Raw genomic sequence first — 25,629 nt, 5'->3', positions numbered from 1 at the left:
ATATGTTTCTTTATATTAGATGCATTTCTTAATTTTCTAAATATTTCTTTGGGATTTGTATTATTGGTTGTGACATTGCATGTATATGTAGATGTCATTCATATAACACTATAATCTTGATTCAATAAATTATTATTTTGTAAGGAAATTATTCTGGCTCGTATTGTGTTTGGTTTGAATGTTTCGGACACCATGATGCCTATTTTAGGAACAACTCCGGGCTCTGTGTTATCAATTCATTACAATACAATATTATTTCTTTAGATGTGTTCCTGTTAAGTCTGTTGAGTGCTTGCTTCTTATTGTTGTGGGTGTGTATCTTTCTGTCAGTCATCATATATGGCTCTTCCTGTTAGTCCTTTACAGGTTAACTTTTAAAATTGAATTAGATGATTGTGACAACGTGACAGGGAACCTGACGCAATCCTTACCACCATCCTCCAAAACTCAAGGTTCAACTCATGTTAGTGATCAGTTGGTCTAAGAGGTATATTCTCCATAGAGTCAGGACCAGGTAGGAGGCAACTTTTTTCACTTCACATTTTCCTATCCTTTGAGTCATTTTTAAGAAAAACAAGTAGTAGTTTGTTCTGTAATTCTTTTGGATCTAATTCATTTTTATTTAAGTTATTATAGTGGTAGACTGTTCAGTACGTAAGGTGTTTGGGGTGTACTGATTACCATGCAATATCATAAAATCTGAACATATTATTAATAGTAAATAAGGCATACATCAACTTTTCCTCATAATCAATACATACTAGACATGAACTATGATCTAGCCTGTCATGTGCGTTTTTGTTGCTTTTCATTATGTGACTAACTGCTTACATTTTAAGTTTGTTTTTGAACGAGGGTTATCTTTCAATACAGAAGGGTTATTACACACAATGTTGTAATATATATATATATATATATATATATATATACATATATATATATATATATATTGTATTGTCTTAATGATAGAGGGATATCAGTTTTAGGAACTTGGTCTTGATGCCATTGTGTGCATGCCCCAAAAATCAAATGAATGATTAAGGATAACAAGAGAAGTGGAAAACATTGACAACCTGACTCATTAATAAGATGGGCCTTCTCCTGTCAAATTAATTAACTGGTTATTTTCTTCTCCTCTTCAGAAAGCCATTGAACATCAGCAAACATGGGAGACTGGGGTTTTCTTTCCACGTTACTGGACAAGGTGCAGTCCCACTCAACGGTCATTGGAAAGATATGGATGAGTGTCCTGTTCCTGTTCAGAATCATGGTTCTGGGTGCTGGAGCGGAGAGCGTGTGGGGCGATGAACAATCTGGTTTCATATGCAATACGCAACAACCTGGTTGTGAAAATGTCTGCTACGACTGGATCTTCCCCATATCACACATCCGTTTCTGGGTCATGCAGATCATCTTCATCTCCACTCCAACTCTTCTGTACCTGGGCCATGCCATGCATGTCATCAGCCAGGAGAACAAGCTGAGAGTCATACTGCACAGCCAAGAAGATAATGGCACGTTGAAGAAGCCCAAATACACAGATGAAGCAGGGAAGGTCAGAATTAGGGGAGATTTGTTGGGCAGTTACATGACCCAGCTATTCTTTAAGATCATTCTAGAGATCGCTTTTATTGTTGGCCAGTACTACCTGTATGGGTTTGTCATGGTTCCCATGTTCCCTTGCTCCAAATCTCCCTGTCCCTATACTGTAGAATGCTACATGTCTCGTCCCACAGAGAAGACCATCTTCATCATCTTCATGCTGGTGGTGGCCTGTGTGTCTCTGGCTCTGAATGTGATTGAGGTGTTCTATCTGCTTTACACAAGAGTGAGATGTGGCGGCTCCAAGGGGCGCACTCATCACACTACGTCAGCAGCGAACCCCGCCACCCTCCACTCCTCTGGGTGGTCTGGTCGCGTGGATACTGAGATGGACCCACTGAGACAGAACAAGATGAACCTGGGGTTTGAGAGTGGGCAGAGTTTAGGGGGTAGTCTGGACGGAGCCACACAAGAGAAAAGGTTGCTAGGTGACCACTAAGACACTTGAAAGTTAATTAGCCATGATTGTATCTTTTGTATTGTTGAAAATCTGAATGAATACACTACCTGTTTTGCTTTCTTATGTTTATTGATTTAAACACAGTGCACTAGTAGTTAGTGTATTTTATGTATTGATGTTGAATGTTTACTGTTCAATTGTGAATGTTTACTGTTCAATGCCAATACACCTTGAATAGAAATGCAATTCAGTTATTATATACCAATGGTATGTTCTATGTAACATTTTCTGTTGTAGGAAGCTTTGGGATTTTGTAAATCTATTTCCCCAGACAGATGAATTCGTGGATACTATTTCTATGTCTCCATGTCCAGTATGAAGGAAGTCAGAGGTTTAGTGAGCCCATGCTAACTAGCGTTAGCACAATGACTGGAAGTCTATGGGTATCTGCTAGCATGGAGAAGTTGATAAAGGGCCTCATTGCCAAAATCCCTACCACCTGGGGTCTTGAAATTATTTGTATATTGCCTGATGAATGTTAACAACTGAGATATTGTCTATCCTACAATACAATCTAGATATGCAGTGTTTATTTTTTTTGAAGGAATAAATAAAATATATTGTAAAAAAAATAATGTTTTAAATGTTTGTATTAATGGTGGTTGCATGAACCTTAGAGACTGAAAACTCATCAAACAATCACTGAAACATGTTACAATAATACACACGAATAGTTGAGTCTCTTAGGACAGCATTTATGGAAATATTGCTTTTAAATGAACATCACTGAAGAACAAGATTTAATTTGATCACTATTTTCTTGCTGTAGTGTATTTAAGGTTTATCAACCCCTACAAAAAATCCATTAATTATAATCCACCTAATAATTCACATTTCCTGTTGCTGCAGGATTATTTTCCTGCTGTAGTAAACTGGCTCAAATTAAGATCCTACATCTGTATGTCTCCCAACCCTCAAAATAAAGTGGCTTATTATTATACCAGAACTTTGCCAAAATACCAATCCAGATAAATGTTCTAGGAGTGCAAGACTGCATATGAAAATATTGCTATAGGCACAACTTGAAAATGAAGAATGGCACATCCTCCAACCCTCACAATAAAGGGGCTTATAGCTATAGTATAATAAAATAAGTATCCTTATTTTTGCCAGAACTCTATTAATGTCAATCATGGCACATATTCTGAGAGAGCATTGTCAACAACACAAATACAATTTCATACGGTATACTCTGAAAACTATCCAAAGAAACCCCCCCCTCCTCCCCCAAAATATTGATTTAAGATTTCATGAACTTATATTACCCTTTGCCTACCTAGACCTGGACCACCCACATTGTCAATGAGAATCATTAGCAAAGGCTTTGGCTTAGATTACAATGCAATTTCATGGTTATTACTGGCTCATTTGGAAATACAAAATGACTCAACATTAAAATGTACCTTATCATTGTTTTGCCAATTATTAACTTGTACAATCATTCCCAGGAACACATAATTCTAAACAGAAGATGCATCATTTCCAAGCACAACGTGTCAGCTCGCACGACAAGACAATTGTGTAATTCGACAAAACTGAAGTTCAAGGTAAACTAGTAGCAGTACGTAGCGTTTGAACATTTGCCACTTACAACTGGTGGATATTGTGTTCTGCCCAGAAGGTGTCTGTATAAAGGTAAGACATATTTTATGAACTATTTTGTTGTTTTCCCTTTACATGAAAACACATAAGAATGCTAATCTAATATCACCGAAAGCAAAATGATTTCTGGATACGCTTGAACCATTGTAAGAGGGACAACCTAGGCTTAAACATATCTTTAATTAACCTAGAAACAAAAGTTTGAGTTTTTATTGAAATAATGATTTTGTGGTATTTGGGACATTTTACACTTACATACTTTGGGCATATCATACAAATAAATCGAAATAATTTGTAAAAAAAAAAATGATACTCAAAACAGAATGTACAGTCGGGCCCATCATTATTGGCACCCTTGATAAAGATGAGCAAGAAAAGGGAGTATGAAATACTGAGCTATATTGTAATTCTCAAACAAATATAGAAATGATTTTATTCTATGACAATTGCTCAGAGAAAGAGATATACAGTAGTTTAGAGATTTAGATTAGAGATCACATTGGGAGGTATCTTAGACCATTCCTCCATACAGAATCCAGATCCTTGATATCCTTCGTCTGTGCTTTTGGGATCCCCTCTTCAATTCAAACCACAGGTTTTCAACGGGGTTCAAGTCCGGAGGCTGAGATGATTTTGTTGTCAAGGAACCATTTCTTTGTGGATTTTGATGTTTGCTTGGGGTTATTGTCTTGCTGGAAGATGCACTTTTTGTCCCTTTTAGCCTCCTTGCAGAGGCAACCAGGTCTAAAATGTCCTGGTACTGGGTAAAGTTCATGTTTATTAACAATGGCCCCAGGACCAGTGGAAGTGAAATAGCCCCATAACATCAAATATGTTGGTGTATGTTGGTGGATCTTTGATGTTATGGGGCTATTTTGCCTCCCCACTGGTCCTTGGGCCCTTTACCAAGTGCCAGGACATGTTTAGTGCCATTATCCTCGCAAGGTGAGGTATTGAAAGCTATTGAAAACAGGGTTGCCAGTCATTTTGACCAGTATCTTTTATTCGATTTTTTAAAGGACTTGTTTAACAAAATCTCTGAGCAATTCTATTAGTATAAAATAATATTACAATATACTGTATCTTAGCATTTGTATTATCTATTTTATAGAGTGTGCATTTATCAAGGACACCAATAATGTTGGGTCTGACTGTAATGTACTGCACATATATAAAATAATATTACAATATACTGTATCTTAGCATTTGTATTATTTATTTTATAGAGTGTGCATTTATCAAGGACACCAATAATGTTGGGTCTGACTGTAATGCACTGCACATATATAAAATAAAAAAAGTTAGATATTTTCCTATTGAAAAACTGAATTATAATGTCTGATGCTAAAATATTATACATCAGATTTTGACTGATATACTTAATCTCCTGATAACAGACAGTGGAATCTCTCCATTTAGGCCATGTGTTTTATAGCTTACTTTACTCAAAGAAATAGCCTTACCATCCCATAAAGCGCTGGTGTTCTTCTCTCCGTAACACGGACTGCTCTCTGTTCATCTTCTCTGGTATTTTTTTTCATTCATTCTCATCATAGATTTCCAATCATTTGTCAGAATGTCGCCAATAGTGTAACTGAACCTTTCGCTTTGTTTTCCCAAACGTATACATTTATGTTTTTTTCCTACGTCTTTCTTGCCAGAGCAAAAAAATGGGAGAGTGGGGATTCCTGTCGTCGCTGCTGGACAAGGTGCAGTCGCACTTCACGGTCATTGGAAAGGTTTGGATGACCGTCCTGTTTATCTTCAGGATCATGGTCCTCGGAGCAGGGGCGGAGAAGGTGTGGGGCGATGAGCAGTCCAATATGATTTGCAATACCAAACAGCCTGGTTGTAAGAACGTGTGCTACGACCATGCCTTCCCCATCTCCCACATCCGCTTCTGGGTCCTTCAGATCATCTTCGTCTCCACCCCAACGTTGGTGTACCTGGGACATGTCATGCACGTCATCCACAAGGAGAACAAACTGAGGCAATGGCTGAGTCAGGCAGGCAATGAGATGGGGAAAATGCCTAAGTATTCTGATGAGAAGGGTCATGTCAAAATCAAAGGTGAATTGCTGGCTAGTTACACAGTCAATATATTCTTCAGGATTCTGCTTGAGATAGCGTTTATAGTGGGTCAGTATTACTTGTATGGGTTTATTCTGGACCCCAAAATTGAATGCAGCAGAGCTCCCTGTCCGTTCACTGTAGAATGCTTCATGTCACGACCAACAGAGAAGACCATCTTCATCATCTTCATGCTGGTGGTGGCTTGTGTATCTCTGCTGTTGAATGTGGTGGAGATATTTTATCTGATATGCTCTAAGTGTGGCTCTGGCTCAAGAAGACGAGCCCAAGAAGTCCCAGCCATCGCAATGCACAGCTGTCTGGATGGGGGCAGTACTGCCTGAAATCATTGATCACCACTCAGCTACTCAGCGGCAGAGAAAGGATGACACTGAAACTGTTCCGTCCTAAAATAATGCAGTGTCTAAAAAATATTGTTAGGCTTGGCTTGATTCTATAAGTATGGGTTAATACGATGCAGTAGGTGTAACAGGACTGAAACTTTGAGCTTGATTTATTGTCCTCTGGTAAACCAAGCCAACATGTTGTATTTGTTCATGGTGTGCACTAGAAGGAAATCAAATGCAACGCAACCTAATTTTCAGCAGTCTTGTCACTCCTCAGTGAGATGGTCCTGAATTGGCTTTTTGTGATCATGTGATCATCTTAATATAATGTGATTCATCATACATTGTTTGGGTTATTGAAACCACACTGACCGAAGTGACCAAAACAAAATCCAGAAAATATTTGTGACTTTCAATATTTGTAAATATGTCAGTTTGATTTTTGTATTTATTTTATGTGGTTGTAAATAAAATGTAAAAAATGTGAGCTTTGCCTAGAGTGTATTTTATGTTATAAGGTGAGGAAAACATTTAAATAACTATAAACAGGTGACTGGTGTGATGTTTTATACCATCATATTTTCTCCTGTCAATATACTGTATGTACAGCATATAAAAAAGTAAATTGTGCAGCAAAACTAGACTATGATGTGTATACTGTATCACTGATTTGATTGACTCAGACCAAAATATAAGCTGTAAATATAGCATAGTCTTCTTCGGTCAAGAGGTGCAACAAAATCTTCATGGTGATAATAGACTATAGCAAATGTGTGTGCAATGAGGCTGTAGACTACACGCTGTATGTATATCTGCAGGAATGTACAGTATATTACAAGTCAATTATGGTTTAATTTTATAAGACGCCAGTATAAGTACCTCATTTGTTAGATTTTAAATACAAGTGAATCATCTACTGTCTGTACTATTCAGTGAAAGTTTGCTTGAGAGTCGGGAGATGAAGTGGAAACCGGCCACTAGGGGCAACAGTGAGCGCTGTTACCTTCAAGTAGATTTCGGATTTGCAAGGGCATTGGGGATGGTGGATCGGTGTACACATCTGCCTCTGATTCCAAAGGTTGCAAGTTGAAAGCCAGCGATAGAAAGATGTTTTTGAGATTTTTGTTTTAAGCCTATCCCAAACCTTAACACTTACCTTAACCATTCGGCGTTAATGCCTAACCTTAACATTAAACACTTAGAAATGTTACATTTTCAACAACTTAAATATTTTACATTTGAGAAACATGGACGAACGTTTAATTCTAACGTGAGACTGTGAGAGCTAGTTGCATAAAGCACAATGAACTCCAGATGAATCTTTTACACCTGACATGCTGCATGGGTAAATCTACTCAAACTCTGAATTACACAATAATTCATAATTGTTAACAAAAAGAACGAGCGATACAAAGACAGGGCACATAGTGTTGAACTTGAGGGTGCTACTAGGATATAAGACTATGATGCAAATAAGCTACTGGGTCATACCATGATACAGGAATAGATCTCAATAAATACTGGGAATAAATTAAAACCGTGATAGGATCTGAGGCTCTGAATGCACACTTTAAATAAACCCGCCGGCCTGTACATGAGGCTGCCTCTCAACAAACCTCCCGCTCAAGCTCAGTAGCTTAATGTGACGCACACAAATATGTATGGTCATATTGTTGATGTTTTTTTAAGTTTGTTATTTTATTTTTTGCTCCTCTCTATCGTGTACCTGGGCCCCTAGTCTCGTGTCGCAGGCATCCGGGGAAAAAAGCAGTTTTGTGTTTGTCTTTCTCTGCCACCTCCACCTGGTTGAAGCCACTCACCAGCTCCAGCGTGGGGAACCAGCAGGTGCCACTCAGTGCATCCAGGATTGTTCAATTCTTGGGAGTGGGTAAGCATCTCATCTCGTTGTAGCATTCATTCTGCTGTAATCCATCCACATCTTTATTGAGCCACCCTTCCTCATAACAATGATTATAGTTGAGGAATACGGACTGCAAGTCTCCCTGATAATCTATGAATACAGTAGACCTACTCTCATCAGGAATATCTGTAAACATAACCTCTGTTTCTGAACTGCTAAACACCACCTCTGCTGACTGGGTGGAAGCTAAATGCATACCTGGTTCCAGATACACATTCTCTACCCCCACATTCATAACTGGCATTATTAACTGGCCTGTTTCTTGAGCTATAAAGGCACTGGTGATTAAGATACCCGCTGGTAAGTCACCTTCCTCTAGTGTCAAAGGTTCTAATAGTACTGGTGCCCCTGGGCTCAGCCCAACCTGGCAGCCAGTGGCTGAGACCAACTTCATAGTGGGATTAAAAGGTGTGCAGGGGAGAGAAGATTTACAAACTTGTTGTCCTGTTTGTCCTAGGCTCAACATACCTCTAAGGCCTGCCTAAATGTGGCTTCACACTGGTATCTGGCAGTACTTTGGACCATGATGCTGCTTGAGAATGCTGATAATATAATAATTTTGAATTACATTCATTCCCACTAGTCCTGGAACCTCCCCTTTTCTCTCCCTGGTATCTGGGTCCATGGAGTCCTTGACCACTAGAATTCTATAAGGACCAACGCTGGAGTCGAGAAGCAGGTACGGGGAGTCAACATTTAATTAGGAGCAGACATGGATCAAGACAGGAACAGCATCAGCACACGGATATACAAAGACAGACGGCAATCAATGCAGCAGAGGGGAACAGAGCTGGGGAACTGACAAATATAGGGGAGGTAATAAACAGGGGATTGAGTCCAGGTGAATCCAATAAATCGCTGATGCTCGTGAAGAGGGAAGCAGGTGTGCGTAATGATGGTGGCAGGAGTGCGTAATACCGGGGAGCCCGGCGCCCTCGTGCGTCCGGGGGGGGGGGGGGGGGGGGGGAAGAGTGGGAGCAGGCATTACAGAATTCCCTGTTTCAGCCTCCCGAAATGGGTAGCAGTCTAAGGCATTGTATTGCAGTGTTTGAGGCGTCACTACAGACCCGGGTTCGATGTTGCAGCCGGCCGCGACCGGGAGACCCATAATGCGGAGTACAATTGGCCCAGGTTTGTCCGGTTTAGGGGAGGGGTTGGCCGCCTGGGATTTCCTTGTCCCATTGCGCTCTAGCAACTCCTTGTGGCGGGCCAGGCACATGTATGCTGACACGGTCTCCAGTTGTATAGTGTTTCTTCCGACACGTTGGTGCGGCTGGTTTCCGGGTTAAGTGAGCAGTGTGTCAAGAAGCAGTGCGGCTACACTACATCCAACTCTAGGTTGACTACATAAGGGATGTCTAGACCCTTTTCTGCCTCAGCACAAGCCAACTACAATCTGACAGCAGACCTACACCATCAGCTTCAAGGTGTAGGTTTCTTTAAATAAACTTTCTGTGATCATGAACCCCGTGGAACCTGTATCAATCAAACAGTTTGTATCTTAAACCGTGTCGGTTTTCCACAACCGACACATGGCCCTCGGCCGAGCTGGCATGGTTTGGCTCCTGCCCCCTTGCTAGGTTGGGGTTCACATTCTGGTTACAACACCTGGCTATGTGGCTAGAACATTAACATTTTAAACAAATTGGTTGGTTAGCCACGTCATCCACAAGTGTTTTATGATGAGTTTGAACAGCTTCAAGTAGCTGTACTAGTATTGGGTCTGTCTGATTCATAACCAATGTGGTTTCACAATCAACTGGATCCTGCACCTCATGATGTGATTTAGATTTTCCCTGAGAAGTTCCCTTATCAACCCAGTGAAGGGCTGTACATCTAGGGAAGATGGGTTAGGACTTGGTCTAATCATTTTCTTTAAGTCTCTACATAATGCTTTATCTTTGACATTTTCAGGAAATACATTTCTGAGTGTCTTATACTCATCTTCAAAGGTCTTGAGATCACAGCCAGCTAACCTCCAACCTCCTCTCTGGGTTAGAACAAACACTAGAAGGTCTGTATTTTATCTCTTGTTTATTTAACTAGGCAAGCCAGTTAAGAACAAATTCTTATTTCACAAAGACGACCTACCGGGGAACAGTGGGTTAACAGCCTTGTTCAGGGGCAGAACGACATATTTTTACCTTGTCAGCTCAGGGATTTAATCCAGCAACCTTTCAGTTACTGGCCCAATACTCTAACCACTAGGCTACCTGTCACCCTTCCAAATAAAAAAAATCAAAAGAAATCCCCCGACTGGGTAGTTGTGATATAACGCGAACACCATTTACATCCTCGACCCACTCATGAGTTATTACATTGCTAGAGGGTCGCCCACTAAAGATCTTCCAACATTTGATTTTGTACGATAGATCACTTTTACCTTTGCTGTGGCCTCAGTTGCTGCCGTAGCTACATATGAGGACACCAATTTCTGGATCTCTGCAATCCCCCTCCAGCAAAAATCAATCGCGGTCTCAACTTGATGTTGAGAGTTGAAACAGTAGAACACCGGTGCAATGTCTAAACTTGGTAGTGCATCAACAGTTTTCCCATTGTTATATGTCACTCCCTGAGAGTCAGTCAATTAGCCCATGTTAACATTTACTTGATCGGTAGATTGGGCTCTGAATGCACACTTTCAATAGCCCCGCTGCCCTGGATATCCCGACCTCCTCTCAACAAACCTGCTGCTCACTCCCTCCGAGAACCATACCTCTCTGTTGCATGCAGGCTCAAGTTTGGCATGCTGCATCATGCGCAGCCATCTTAGTACCCGCGAGGGTACCTGTAACCCCTCCCCTTGCGCACTGCCACACATGGGTCCAGAGAAATTGGCAGATGTATTTGTTGAAAAGGCACATTTTTTTAGCAAATTCACAGCACTATTTCATGATTCACAGAACAATCAAGAAACGCACAACAACAAAAAATGAATTCAGTCACATTTTAATAATTTAGCAGACGGTCTTATCCAAAGCGAATTAAAGGAGCATTTAGGGTTAAGTGCCTTGCTCAAATGCACATAGGCAGATTTTTCACCTAGTTGACTAAGGGATTCAAACCAGCGACCTTTCAGTTACTTGCCCAACGCTATTAACCACTAGGCTACCTGCCGCTGTTAACCCAGATGTCGGTAGCCTATGCATCTAATCTCCTCTAACATTCCTAGACATATGAGATATTTAAGTCACAACTCAGCAATTTCTCATTATTCATTACAACATCCCAGTGTTGCCTGCATACGCATAAAAGGGTGTAACACAAATGTAACACAAAAATCTATGCAATACATTCAATCAGTGTTACACAACAGAGTCAGAGATCACTGTTATAGTTGTGAGGTCTACACTGCATGGCTTTCATCAGCATGGATATCTATACAAATTACGAAGACAGACAGTGATTCAACCGGACATTTGCAAAATGCATCTTTATCAAACTGTGTTTGTCATACGCCCCTGCCTAACCTTTGACCCAATCAGCTGGAACATCTCGACCACTTTGAGGAGCAAAGAGACACAAGCCATCACCTGCAGGAAGATGATAAAGACAGCGTTCTCAGTGGGCCGTGACATGAAGCACTGGTCTCCCTTACATGGGTATCCACTGTATTTAATCTTACTGGGCAACACGAAGCCATACAGGGAACACTGACCCACTATGAATCCAACCTCAAATAGAATCTTAAAAAAAAACATTGGACATGTTACTGACAGGCAAGGTCCCCTTTATGTGAACTTTCCCCTTGTCGTTAGTGTAATTCGTGGTGACTTCACACTTCATTTATTTCCTTTTGATTGTTGGTATCTTAGTTTGTTCTCCATGCGGATGACGTGTCTGACATGAGCCAGGTAAACCCGAGTGGTGGTGGAGATGAAGACGATCTGAAGGACCCAGAAGCAGATGTGGGAGATGGGGAAAGCCCGGTCTTAGCACAAACTCTTACAGCCCGATGAAAGTGTTTTGCAGACAATATAGGATTGTTCATTTCCCCATACTTTGTCGATCCCTGCCACCCATACCAGCAGTCTAAACACAAACAGGACAGTCAGTCAAACCTTCCCGAGAACCGTAGAGTGGGATTGTACTTTGTCCAACAGGGAGGCAAGAAAGGACCAGTCCTCCATGAATGAAGTTTGGCTAAATGGTCAAAGGGAAGATAAAAAAAACACATGAAAACGTGATAATAATTGTGTTATTACAAATGTAGATAAAGTAGTCAGCCGAAGTTCTATGTAAACTAAAGGATACAGTACCCGCTGAATACAACTGCTAAACCAAAGCAGCTTTCTCACCTCAGAGGTGAGCACCGTCTCCTCACACCAGTTATTTTCTACTGAACTCTCTAGATGAATTGGATTCTCTCCTCTTACAGTTTGACATCTGTTTGTATCATTATGATGTCAACACCATCCACCCCCATACTCACTGACACCCTGCACGACTTTCATTCCTCTTTACAAATGTTTAAACCAAGGAAGGCGGAACTCATGCTCTTCCTCAGAACTGTCTTTTCAACTAAATATGTCATCATTGGTCAGTCAACACCCAATGTCTCATCCCTGTGAAGTAATCAAATGTCTGTAAATCCAAAAGGCCAGGGCGGATTCATGGTTTTCACAAGATCCATGGTATTTGGTTCTTACCTACTGTAGAGAGTAGGCAACTGTACTTTTCAAAGATGCCTAATATCAACAGATGTGTTTGCTCATGGAGGATCTCAGCTGTGTACAATCATTTCAAGTACTGACACAAACATTCAGATAAGACAAACATCCGGTAAGAATCATTAACTTTCTGCAGACAGCACAGTCAGAGAGGGTTGAATGACTCCACAGAGTGTGTTTGGATCTCACATGTTTAGATCTTCTTTGTGCTGAAGTTAACATGAGGTGAGGGTGGAGCATCATCCACTTTTCAAGGTGGTCATTGTTGCATGGGTCAAATCCGTAAGTGAAGTCTGATTGGTGTAAAAGTGTGTCAAGGTGTGGGTGTAGCTGGTGCGTTGGAAGTCAGGCGCAGGAGAGCAGAGATGAGTGGACAAGACACTTTACTGAGGCAATATATTAATAGAACGCAACCGCGTCACGTTCAGTCTCCTCAGGACTTTAAATGGCCCCACAAACCACGGACCCAGCTTCCAGCAGGGCAGGCGGAGGGGCAGGTTTCAGGTCGAGAGCCAGATCCAGTCCCCCAGTGCAAAACCGGGGCCTCACTTCGGTGATGGTCTGTGCTGTCACTGAAGGATCGTGGTGTTACCCTGTGAGGGAGGAAGACCAGGTTCCTCAGGAAACAGGAAACCCTGGCAGCGTGCAGCCGTTCCGTCCATATTCCCTGGGAAGTGCGAGACGAATCCCACTGGACCGGGGTGTGGAGGGGGTGAGTAGTGGAGACCCCGGTGATGCTGGGGAGGGCGCTGGAGGGACTCTCTGTCTCTCCCAGTGGTCCATCGTCTGGACGACGCGGTCCATGGCGGCGCCGAGGCGGTGAATAATCGCTGTGTGCTCAGGACGTGCTCCTCGACCCCTATACCAGAGGCACCTGCTCCTGCTGACTCCATCTTAAGGGTGTGTAATTCTGTCACAGTGTGGGTGTAGCTGATGCATTGGAAGTCAGGCACAGCAGAGCAGAGATGAGTGTACAAGACACTTTACTGAGGCAATACATTAATAGAACGCAACCGCGTCACAAAAACAAATGCCCTCAGAACTGGTGAGGCAGCACTAAGTACAAAAATAACAAGGTACAAAGTACAGGCTGTCAAAAGCACGGGTTTAAAATAGAACCTGGCGCAAACCAGCTGGAAGAGTGCCAACCTGACAATAAACAATTACACACACATACATGGCGGGAACAGGGGTTAAATACACCACATGTACTGAGGGAATGAATACCAGGTGTGTGGGAAAACAAGACAAAACAAAAGGAAAATGAAAGGTGGATCGGCGATGGCTAGAAGACCGGTGACGTCGACAAGGAGAGGGACCGACTTCGGCGGAAGTCGTGACAAAGTGTGACAACAAGCATGCAGTGTGACTGTGAGTCAGGCTGACCAAACCCATCAGGTTTATAAGAATGGCCTACCCTTTCAGTCTTTCAATATCCTAATCCATGGCCACAAACATTATTCCTCGCCTCTGGCTTGTTGATGAAAATGTATGTAAAAAAAATGTAAATCAGTTTTGTACAAACTGAGGATAATACAGTATCTCATGTAAATTGAGATATCAATAGAAATATACAGTAAACTATCATAGATTTTGATTAGAAATTATTTTAACCTAATTTTAAAATAGTCCTATGAAACTAATGTACTTCTCCAGTCGGGTTGACAGCTCACTAGTCTACTATCAAAGTCGAAGTATAATCTTAGTAGGATTTCACTATTTCTCTATGAAGGGATTCCTGAATAAAATGTAATTAGACTACTCCTTTTCTTATTCCATAGATACTAATAAGCCACAATGGGGGACTGGTCATATCTTTTAAATTACTGGACAAGGTGCAGTCCCACTCAACAGTGATTGGGAAGATATGGATAAGTGTCCTGTTTAGCTTCAGGATCCTGGTTCTGGGTGCTGGAGCTGACAGTGTGTGGGGCGACGAACAGTCTGATTTCTACTGCAACAACGAAGAACCTGGTTGTAAAAATGTCTGCTGCGACTGGATCTTCCCCATATCACACATCCGTTTCTGGGTCATGCAGATAATCTTCATCTCCACTCCAACTCTTCTGTACCTGGGCCATGCCATGCATGTCATCAGCCAGGAGAACAAGCTGAGAGCCATACTGCACAGCCAAGAAGATAATGGCACATTGAAGAAGCCCAAATACACAGATGACAGGGGGAAAATCAAAATCAAGGGAATACTGCTGCGTAGCTACATGACCCAATTGCTCTTTAAGATAGCGTTAGAGCTCGCTTTTATTGTGGGACAGTACTACTTATACGGGTTTGAAATGAAATCCTTCTTCCAATGTCAACAAGAGCCCTGTTCCAAACTGGGTGCTGAATGCTTCATGTCCCGTCCTACAGAGAAGACCATTTTCATAATATTAATGCTTGTTGTGGCCAGTGTGTCTCTGGTTTTGAATGTGGTCGAGGTGTTTTATTTGATTTTCACCAGAGTAAAATGTGGAGCCAAGAAACAGTGCCCACTGCATATCAACTCATCTGAGAACACAGCCACCCTCTACAATCCAGAATCAGCATGGCACGGTAACATGGATGGACATAAAGAGCACTCACTCATTACTACACAGAGTCTAGAGTGAAGCTGAACTGTTGGAGGAAGAGAAAAACAGTTGTTAGGCTTCCAATAGATTTCACTTGATGGTATTCTGCTCTGTGAAGTGGCATACTGTAATGAGTGGCCTACAAGAAATATGAAAAGTGTAAAGTTACATTCCAGTGAATTGAGTATGTGTTTGTTCATATTGCAGTTCATTTCTATGCTGACAGTGTGATGACAAATGTTTGGCAAGCTATGTATGCTGTAAACGGAAATGAGAAAAACACCACACAGCCACTCATTCCCAGAGCATACACTAGATGGCAGCATAAACTTGGTGATTGAGATGACGTGAACAGCACTGCTGATCTGCAGTATAGGCTATATGTTATAGTCTTATCTATAGGTCTAGATCTTTGTACATAAGCACACGCAACACAAATTACCTTTCATGACACTTTCGGTCCGTCATTTTTTATTGAACCTTTATTTAACAAGGCAAGTCAGTTAAGAACAAATTATTATTTACAATTAAGGCCTACCAAAAGGCAAAAGGCCTCCTGCCAGAATGGGGGGGCTGGGATTAGAAATACATTAAATATAAATATAGGACAAAACGTAAGAGAGACAACACAACACTACATAAAGGGAGACCTAGGACAACAACATAGCATGGCATAAGAAATTATGAAAAACAAGATTATCAAACATGTTTTGATCTACATGCGATTAATGTGAATTATTTTAACCCATTAAAACATAGCCTATTCCACAACTAGGCTACTCGTTTACAGGTTTGCCCACAGGACCTAATGTAGAACGCTTTAGTATAGGCTGTAGACTTGATCTTGGTAAACTCATACTGGTCTGAAAAAGGTGCTATTAATCTTTGTTAAAAAAAAGGTTCATTTTTCTATTGCACAATTACATTTCAGTAGAAGAAAAGTACAGAAACCGAGCGTAGGGATGTCTAAGTCTTGACGTAGGGGTCAGGTGACTGACTCCAAACTTTTCTCTCCATCGTTTATTTTTTTTCTCTCTCCCCCAGCCCGTATGTGGACTGTTATAAGCAAGGAAAGTTTGACAAGTCAGTCTCAGATTCTCCGTGGTCCCAAACTTGGATTTCAAGATAGCGGTGACTGTTTTCAAGAAGTGACGGAGAAAGTCCCTAAGGGCTCTCTTCTGACTTCTCAGTAACTTTCCAGGTAAGCTTTGCGCTATATCAACTGCTATTATTGACATGAAGAGGTAAAAATTCGTATCTATATATATTTTTGTCACTGTCAGAAGTTATGCGGAGAAACTCATTTGCGCTCAGAATCCAGACACACTGTGCCAATTCAGACGCATTGTATTTCTATAGGCTATCTGCTATAGTATGGTCCATAATATATCCTTTATAAAACATTTAATTGTTTCTGTGTTTAACAATGAAAAGTTTAAATGATCCATCTGTTTCTTTTGCTGTTTTATTTTTTACCAATTTCGTCTGTTTAGTGCTTTTAAGATAAACGAGTAACCCGAGGCAAATTACTCAAAGCAGCATGGAATGATTTTTTTTTTTTACAAGCTTTATAGAGGACTTTAACTGAACAGCTTATAAACTGTAAACTGGGGAATGATTTGTTTTAAAACCAGCTACATCGTAACCAAGCATATTGACATGCTTCATTGATATTTTCCCCTTGGCCTTATAGAATATCCTCGTGAAGTGTGATCAAGTTGGGCAACTCAGATCTTTAAAGGTCTTCCTTGCATCTCGAGAGCACAGTTCCAATCTAAGGGAATCTTGAAGTTGAGCTGATGTGCTTACAACCTTACACATTTCTTTATGCGCCCAACTTCTCGTTACATTGCCGTAATAACATAAATTCAAGATCAGAGATCTCAGGGGGATGATGGCATCAGTGGGGTTCTTACTGTAGACCAGCAATGTCTACATGGACCTGTTTTTTATTATTATTCAAGTTTCCAAATGGTATTGTGATATGAAATAGGCCTATAAACGACTCAGTGAAACATTTTTTTAATGTTTATTTTTATTTTTATCATGGTACCATCATTGTTGAGTAAGAAGCAGTCCTTGGTTATTTTCCACTATACTGTAGGCATCCTGCACAGTATGCAGTACAGTATTAGCTAAGTGAAGCCATGCTGTTGGTACACCCTTCAACAGATGGCTTCTCCTCATCCATGGTTGTTTATTGTGCAGTCATTCCAGGGACTTCATTTGTTTACTGACATCTTTCAGAATCTTTATTCGGATGGTACTCACGTTTACGAACTTGATTCCCATCTGACGTGCAGTGTCATTAGTATCATTAAGAATTGGGTCTTTATAGCCGAGCTAGGCAGGTCACTAATATGCATACAATGAACTGGGGCCTTGTGCTCTAGACTCCGAGGCTCAGAGAGAGCGTGTTCCAGACACTCTCCAGCAGGAGAGCTGTTGGTCCCCAGTCTTAGGCTTGCACTGAGAGCAGAGAGCTACAGTATCATGCCTTAGTACACTGTCCACTTCCTTCATAGGCTGCACAGGTAGAGTTTCTACCAGATTTTGGGAATGATATCTACTGAGGATGATAGTTAATGAGGATAAAAATGACACATCTATTATGAAGATCGTGTAGTTCTTTTCTCCGCTGACTAGTAAATGCATGTGTTATGTGCGGAACATGTGCCATACATTTCTTTGAGACTGGGGGGTATTTGCATAGCAATCCTTAGATTACACAGTACGGCACAATTTAACATGGACAAATGCTGACATACACGCTATTTGACATATTTTCATTTGGTCGGCGTCTCTTATTTCTACGTTGTTTCATGTTTATTACAGTTGTTAACAAACGATGGTTTGCTGAGAAACAGGTCCCCGGCGCATGTTTTCATACCCTGCGGATGAAGGGGAAACAAATGTATGCGCTTGTGTTTCACCAATCTGGGCCCTATCATCTACGATTACACTGTTCACTTACTCAGTATTTTAAGAAGTTCCATCAACACTGGCAGGACCACACAATGTGATTCTCCTCTCATTACTTGCAATAGGAAGACCTTTAAATTGGCTTTCTGGATTGATGATTCATTAAGCATAGTGAAAGGGGGTCGTTGACATTGGTCTTGTTCAGGTCTTTTCCGGCAATTGGATTTGTTCTGTGCGTCACTACAGCCATCACAAGACTCCTAGTTGTTACACATTTTCCTCAAACATTGAGATTTATTTGACACATTGACTCTGTACCGGTACCCCCTGTATATAGCCCCGCTGTTGTTATTTACTGCTGCTTTTTAATTATTTGTTTTTCTTATCTCATCTTACTTATCTTACTTATCTTACTTTTTTTAAAACTTTTTAAAAATGTTTAGGTATTTTCTTAAAACTGGTTAAGGGCTTGTAAGTAAGCATTTCACTGTATTCGGAGCATGTGACAAACACAATTTGATTTGATCCGATTCACAAATGTAACTTGAGATATAGCGCTATATAACCATGTTTACTGTATATAGGAATATGTTTGAACACTTACAGTATATTCATTATTTTCTGTCTAATTGCAGCTAAAACTCCATCATGGGTGACTGGAGTGCTTTGGGGAGGCTACTGGACAAGGTTCAGGCTTACTCCACGGCTGGAGGGAAGGTGTGGCTCTCTGTCCTCTTCATCTTCAGGATCCTGGTGCTGGGAACCGCTGTGGAGTCTGCCTGGGGGGACGAGCAGTCCGCCTTCAAGTGCAACACCCAGCAACCTGGTTGTGAGAATGTGTGTTACGACAAATCCTTTCCTATATCACATGTACGGTTCTGGGTGCTACAGATTATCTTTGTCTCGACGCCGACTCTTCTCTACCTTGCCCATGTGTTCTACCTGTTGCGAATAGAGCAGAAGATTAACCGCAAAGAGGAAGGGCTAAAAACCATCCAGAATGACGGAGGCGATGTGGACGTACCTCTGAAGAAGATTGAGTTAAAAAAGCTCAAGCATGGGCTGGAGGAGCATGGGAAGGTTAAGATGAAGGGAGCCCTCTTGAGAACCTACATCGTCAGCATTTTCTTTAAGTCCATCTTTGAGGTGGGCTTCCTGGTCATACAGTGGTACATTTACGGCTTCAGCTTGGCCGCTGTCTACACCTGTGAGAGGTCCCCCTGCCCCCACAGAGTAGACTGTTTCCTCTCCAGACCCACTGAGAAAACCGTCTTCATCATCTTCATGCTGGTGGTCTCTCTGGTCTCCCTGGTTCTGAATGTCATTGAGCTCTTCTACGTGACGTTCAAGAGGATCAAAGACCGCGTGAAGGGGAAACAACCGCCCGTCCACTACCCTGGCACTGGGACATTAAGCCCCACTCCCAAGGATCTGTCCACCACTAAGTATGCCTACTATAATGGCTGTTCCTCTCCCACTGCCCCCTTGTCACCCATGTCACCCCCGGGGTACAAGCTGGCCACTGGGGAGAGAACCAACTCTGTTCGCAACTACAACAAGCAAGCCAACGAGCAAAACTGGGCCAACTACAGCACGGAGCAGAACCGCCTGGGCCATAATGGCAGCACCATCTCCAACTCCCATGCACAGGCCTTTGACTTCCCTGACGACACCCAGGAGAGTAAGAAACTGACCCCAGGGCACGAGCTGCAGCCGTTGGCCCTGATGGACCCCAGGCCCTGCAGTCGAGCCAGCAGTCGCATGAGCAGTCGGCCAAGGCCAGACGATCTAGATGTCTAGCCCCTCCCCAGCCCCCCCTGTCGGTGGCCTTGGTGCCAGAGAACAGAGAGTACAAGGGGGGCGGGGCGGGGCGGGGCAGGGCAGGGCGGGGCATAGCCCATTCACTGTCCTAACTAGAGAGTCAATAAAGAGACATTAAAATACTTACACTGTTGGAGGTACTATACATTTATTGATGACTTTGAAACTAGTGGAGCTAACAAGCTTTAACAACAAAAACATCTAGTGGGCATGTGACCCTGTTCCGATAACTGTGCCCACGTTTCACTCTAGAAGAATATGCCTTGGCGATGTATTAGTTATCACGTTTTTACCTGTAGGTTTCATTATATGGCCTCACACAGTTACATTCCATTTAGAAAGATTGCACTTCAGTATAATAGCAATGTGTCTTTTTCCATGCTTTGCAAGTAGTTTGAAAACATTTGGCTTGTATGTCTCCGTCACACTCGTCTTCTGTATGACTTCCAAGTCGGTCTTGTGAAACAGGATTGTAAGAAGGATGCTCAGTTTCATGAATTAATATTTATTTATTAGTAACAGTACATCCACCACTAGATAAAAATGTACTACTATCCAAGGTCATATCCATATAAATGATTTAAAGTCACTACACCCACCTGCATATTTATTGATAATAATAAAAAATGATTAATAGAATACAATTTTCTCAACAAATAAGAGGTTGCTTTTATTATCGTGGACTGTCATTTCCTGATAAACTTTGAATTTATGTGGTGTCGGTTGTTTTATTTGATACTTGTTGTTTTGGGTTTTGTGGGTAAGAGGTTGCTTTCAGACTGTGGACTCAAGTTGTTGTAAGAGAAATACAGAGCAACAGTTTCGTATTGCTACATTTGGGTCTCGAAGCATCTTTGAAAGAAAGCCTTTATTTTTGTTCTCATTTTAAAGTGTACGTCTGCTTTTTCTTTTCTTTCCTGTAGGATGGTAGAGGAGGGCAGTAGAATGATTATTTGTCTTTTACCTTTTTTTTAACTCAATGTAATCATTGCTGCTTGAGAGATAGATTTTTAGTACTGTAATTCAAGCTAACTGTTTCACCAATGTGAGTTTTTAGAAGACTGCTTATAGAGCTAGACTAATATTTAGTCAAATATATTAAAAGGTATATGCCAATGTAGCTCCACAACTACCAAACACTTGTAGATGGGATTTCAATTGGACATTTTCATGTTTTCTGTGTTTTTTTCTTCTCTCCCAATTCTGCATCATGGTATTTCGGTACGTCAACAGAGAGTTTCATGGGTTATTCAGCTACGATGGTGTTTGCACTGAGATATTGACTACAGTGTAATATGAGGCAAAAAAAAGGGGCAAGTGTTTTCTGATATGTAAGTTACTAATTCATGTTACTACACCAGGCAGAAATCACTACAGTACATACATTCAGACAGGGCTTGTTTTTGTGACCGCTGGTTTCAATGATCTCAAAAGGCTAAAGCAAAGGGCCTCCATTCAGAATACAAGACACACTTCGGTGTACAATTGTTTAATAATGGGGTCAGATAATGTCATTCCATGGAAATCCACTGTTGTACAGTGTGTAAGTGCATGAGAGCAAGAAACAAAAAACTCATTAATTATATCTGTGGAAGGCAATTTTAACCAATAAAGATTTTTTCTTTCTTTACAAGTCTGTCATCATATGCACCTCATTCTGCCTTTCCTCTTCTTGATTCAGTCTATGTCTATAGTCCAGACTCATTGGGCCACCAGAACCTAAGTGCCTTAAAAATAGGTATTAAATAGATATCATGGTTAAAAGATACATTTGTCATGTGTTGAGACAACAGTAGCCTTTCTTCTATCATAGGTAACAACCCCCCCCCCCCCCCAAATAATCATATATGATCCCCTGCTCGATATTAAGAGAATGATAAGTACTATATAGTATATGTAGTGAAAATGCCTTAGAGACTTTGAAAACTTCATAATATGCAAAGACTCAGCACTTTTTTCTGTTATCCAAGTTTCCTATTTAACCTTTCCACAAAGCTAAATAAAACCACATGTTTGGATCCAGTCTGTAGACCACATGTGGCTGGAGCCGAATAGAAAAGCTTGACTTTGATCCAATGCTAATTAATCTACATTTTTAATTTAACAATGACTTGTTATCAGGACTTTTAAACAAGATGTCACTGTAAGACACAAAAACAGTTGAAACACACCATTTAAAAGAAAAAGATTTATTACATAACGTATTTACATAACAGTAGATACCAATTAAGAACTGTTGCCAGAGTTTGAAAAGTAACAGAGCAGCAGTTTACTCAATTAAGATAAAGTTATCTTAAATGTGTTTCAACCATCTGTATTCTCTGTTTAAAAGCAGATACATTACTGTTGAGTACTAAATGGCAGAAATAGTTCAAACGTAAAACAAAATGAGCAAAACTAAATCACAGCATTTTCACATTTCAAACAGTAGTCCTAGCACATTTTCACATTTCAAACAGTAGTCCTAGCACATTTTCACATTTCAAACAGTAGTCCTAGCACATTTTCACATTTCAAACAGTAGTCCTAGCACATTTTCACATTTCAAACAGTAGTCCTAGCACATTTTCACATTTCAAACAGTAGTCCTAGCACATTTTCACATTTCAAACAGTAGTCCTAGCACATTTTCACATTTCAAACAGTAGTCCTAGCACATTTTCACATTTCAAACAGTAGTCCTAGCACATTTTCACATTTCAAACAGTAGTCCTAGCACATTTGAAAGCATTCAGAAGGTGATGGAACACTATAGTACTACAACTTCTGACTCTCTGGTGCAGATGCTAACCACATGCACACTTGATAAATGTCAAATAAAGTCCTGGGATTGTAACTGCACAACATTTGACTGTGTTTCTGTATGTTTCATTGCTTCTTTTTAGACAACAATGATTCAAATGAGAACAGCTTTACAGCGCTTTAAGCTTTATTTTCTTCACAGACTACTGTAAACCTCAATGTCTGAGTTACATTTCCACCGCCTGTTCAACCGTTCAGACCACAAGGCCAGGGCGGTGCTACCAATACATACTTGTAGTAAAGCTAGCAGAAACAGCTGGTGCCTGGTGTAGACCTCACGTGATATTTCACGTCACAAAGTAAGCTTTTAAAAGTTATTTGTTCCTTTTATCATGTCAGTAGGGTGGAAATGAGTTTTATTAGGCATCTTTGACAGATTAGCCATTCCCTTGTCCTCTAAAAGAAAGACAGCTTGCAAAACTACAGATGAATGGGTAGCACAACACATCAAAAGTGAGATAAACTATCTACTGTACTGTATATGGTAGATATAGCCAGGTCTATAATTATTGGCAACCTGTATGAAATATATAATACAAGTACTGAGCTATGTTGCATATTGCAAGCAAAATATTCCCATAACATCAAAGATCCACCACCATTTTTTACCCTGGGTATGAGGTACTTTTCTGCATATGCTTCTGTTTTTCTACACCAAACCCACCACTTAGATCGGAACCTGTGCTATGATCAGACGACATGAAAATAGAGCTCTTTGTCCACGCACACCAGTGGCGATAAAAACCAGAAGCATATGTAGAAAAGTACCCCATACCTACGGTAAAATACGGTGATGAATGTTTGACGTTATGGGGATATTTTGCTTTCACTGGTCCTGGGGCCCTTATTAAGGTCAAGGGCATCATGAACTCTATCCAGTGCTAGAATTTTTTTGGTGTGCCAAAAACCTGGTTGCCTGTGCATTAGTCTGTGTGATTAATGGGGGCATAACTAAAGCGGTGTTTGCGAGATAAGGACGTATCCAAAGGGGCCTGTGGCAGGGTCTTTTTACAAAATCATCTGTAGAGTTTGAATGGTTTGAGCTACAAACTATTACAAGCTATCTATGAAAAGCTGAGAATCCCACAAATACACGCACTGTATGTTTCCCCCTGTTTCCAAGCTACACAAGAGTCGTTAGAAGATAAATGATTCTTCTACATCGAAGATCGTCATGGGAAATCCCTATAATACTGTATTAATCTCACATAGTTATTGTCACAAACTCCAAACTCCACACAGTTGTCATTGACTAGTTGTATGTTAATTTACCCACTGATCAAACCATTTCTGTACTTACAGCATACATAGAAACTCCTTTTTTTTATCAGGTTTTTGCTTTGGCAGACATTATTTTATTGTTTATGTCAAGTTGTTTTATATTCTACTTGTAGCCCTGGTTGTCCTGAAAATAAAACACTTCATTGTGAGGCTAAAGAGAAGAGCTGGACATGCAGATAAATGAAAGTCAGATAAATGAAAATACCATATTTGCTGGGGTCTCGGGACTGATACTGTAGGGTTATGGTTTTAAGACCCCTTGCAACGCGTTATCCAATCTCATAAAACATTTTCGAAAAAGGCAAAGGAGAGGGTTCTGGAGTAGAGAAAACGGGGTGCCAATAATTGTGACCCCTTTCTTTTTTAAGATGTTGCATTATTTGTTCAACAAAATCTCTTTCTCTGAGCAATTGTATTAGTATAAAATAATTGTAAAAATTGTTGCATACAATACAGCTCATTATTTGTATAAATATTTTTGCTCATCTTTATCAATGGTGCCAATAATTATGGACCTGACTAGACAGTATAGCATTCATTTTTTAACTGACCTATGTTTGTATTTTGTTTTTTTACATGCCTTCAGTTTCCCATCTCTTGTTAGGACAAAGCTGTGGACACAACACAGACTTGACCCTATTTACTTTACAGTCACCATTATTGGGTCAGCTAACAAACTTCGACATGCAGCTCTTTCAAAATCACAGCGTGGAAACATCCCACCTGCTGCTGGCTGGCAGTTGCAGGGATTATAGGTGAAACAGAACATCATGTTTCATCCCTTCAAGCAGGTCTTTCATCAGACTCAAACCGAGCACGGAGAGCATAAACCCAGGCTGGATAAAACCCAACCAATCCACATGTATGTGAGAAAATGTGGGAGATATCATAGTCACTGTATGTGCTACCTGTGTACTGTAATCGCAGATCTTCTTTAATTGGTAGATCCACCGTGAGTGATGTTTCCTGAGCTGTCTACAAACTCCTAACTGTTTATATAAGCATAAGGAAAGGAAAACAATAGGATGCTTCCAATTTTAAATGGCAAGAGTAGCAGATCTCAAATGGTCTCAGCTTTCTTTGTGGTTACAAATTGGATTTATACCCAATACATTTTCTTCAAATCTTTCCTCTGCCGGACGGAGGCCCCCAAACAGAGCACTGTGGTTTTATTAAACACGGGAAAGCTGCTCCAAACATGTCTAATGAACACGAGGAAATGCACTGAGTCAAAGTAGGTTTGTGCTAATGCACTTTTACTGTCAGTTAGACAAGCACACAACACCATGCCCATTCTATTGGGGATCTGCCCTGGAAGTGTCCACCATAAGCGGAGCCATAGCAGGATGTATGTGCTGAAATGTGGTGTCCCAGAGCATAGGAGCATGTGCCCCCAGGGTTTCCTCCCACGGAAAAGGACACAAAAAGTTAAACAGTTCTGTATCTGAACTATGTGTTTTTATTAGTTCATTTTTTAATGAACTGACTTAAATAGAAGAGTTGAATAATTGTTGAAAAGTTACCAGACACTGAAAGCTAAAAGCATTCTTAGGGGTTCTTA

At 40.8% G+C, this 25,629-nt stretch overlaps 3 protein-coding genes and 2 pseudogenes across 3 annotated transcripts; 4 read left to right on the top strand and 1 right to left on the bottom strand.

The window, feature by feature from the left end:
- Positions 1-1,165: 1,165 nt before the first annotated feature.
- Positions 1,166-2,461, top strand: LOC139407778 (gap junction protein alpha 13.1). Its single transcript, XM_071151638.1, has one exon. The coding sequence runs from the start codon at positions 1,166-1,168 to the stop codon at positions 2,039-2,041; it is 876 nt and encodes a 291-aa protein (XP_071007739.1). The 3' UTR covers positions 2,042-2,461.
- Positions 2,462-5,334: 2,873 nt separating this feature from the next.
- Positions 5,335-6,536, top strand: LOC139407777 (gap junction Cx32.2 protein-like). The gene has a single exon (XM_071151637.1). The coding sequence runs from the start codon at positions 5,335-5,337 to the stop codon at positions 6,076-6,078; it is 744 nt and encodes a 247-aa protein (XP_071007738.1). The 3' UTR covers positions 6,079-6,536.
- A 4,903-nt stretch (positions 6,537-11,439) lies between these two features.
- LOC139408026 (gap junction Cx32.2 protein-like) lies at positions 11,440-12,132 on the bottom strand (annotated as a pseudogene).
- Positions 12,133-14,469: 2,337 nt separating this feature from the next.
- LOC139408025 (gap junction Cx32.2 protein-like) lies at positions 14,470-15,281 on the top strand (annotated as a pseudogene).
- A 1,009-nt stretch (positions 15,282-16,290) lies between these two features.
- Positions 16,291-21,618, top strand: LOC139407096 (gap junction alpha-1 protein-like). The gene is made up of 2 exons (XM_071150492.1): positions 16,291-16,443; positions 18,800-21,618. Exon 2 carries the CDS (start codon positions 18,813-18,815, stop codon positions 19,962-19,964), a length of 1,152 nt encoding a protein of 383 aa, XP_071006593.1. The 5' UTR covers positions 16,291-16,443; positions 18,800-18,812; the 3' UTR covers positions 19,965-21,618.
- The last annotated feature ends 4,011 nt before the right edge of the window (positions 21,619-25,629 follow it).

The sequence above is a fragment of the Oncorhynchus clarkii genome, chromosome 4 (assembly GCF_045791955.1).
Source record: "Oncorhynchus clarkii lewisi isolate Uvic-CL-2024 chromosome 4, UVic_Ocla_1.0, whole genome shotgun sequence".
In the NCBI taxonomy this organism is placed as follows: Eukaryota; Metazoa; Chordata; class Actinopteri; order Salmoniformes; family Salmonidae; genus Oncorhynchus; species Oncorhynchus clarkii.
The sequence above is the reverse complement of the archived record's forward strand: the minus strand, read 5'-3'. Positions and strand labels throughout refer to the sequence as shown.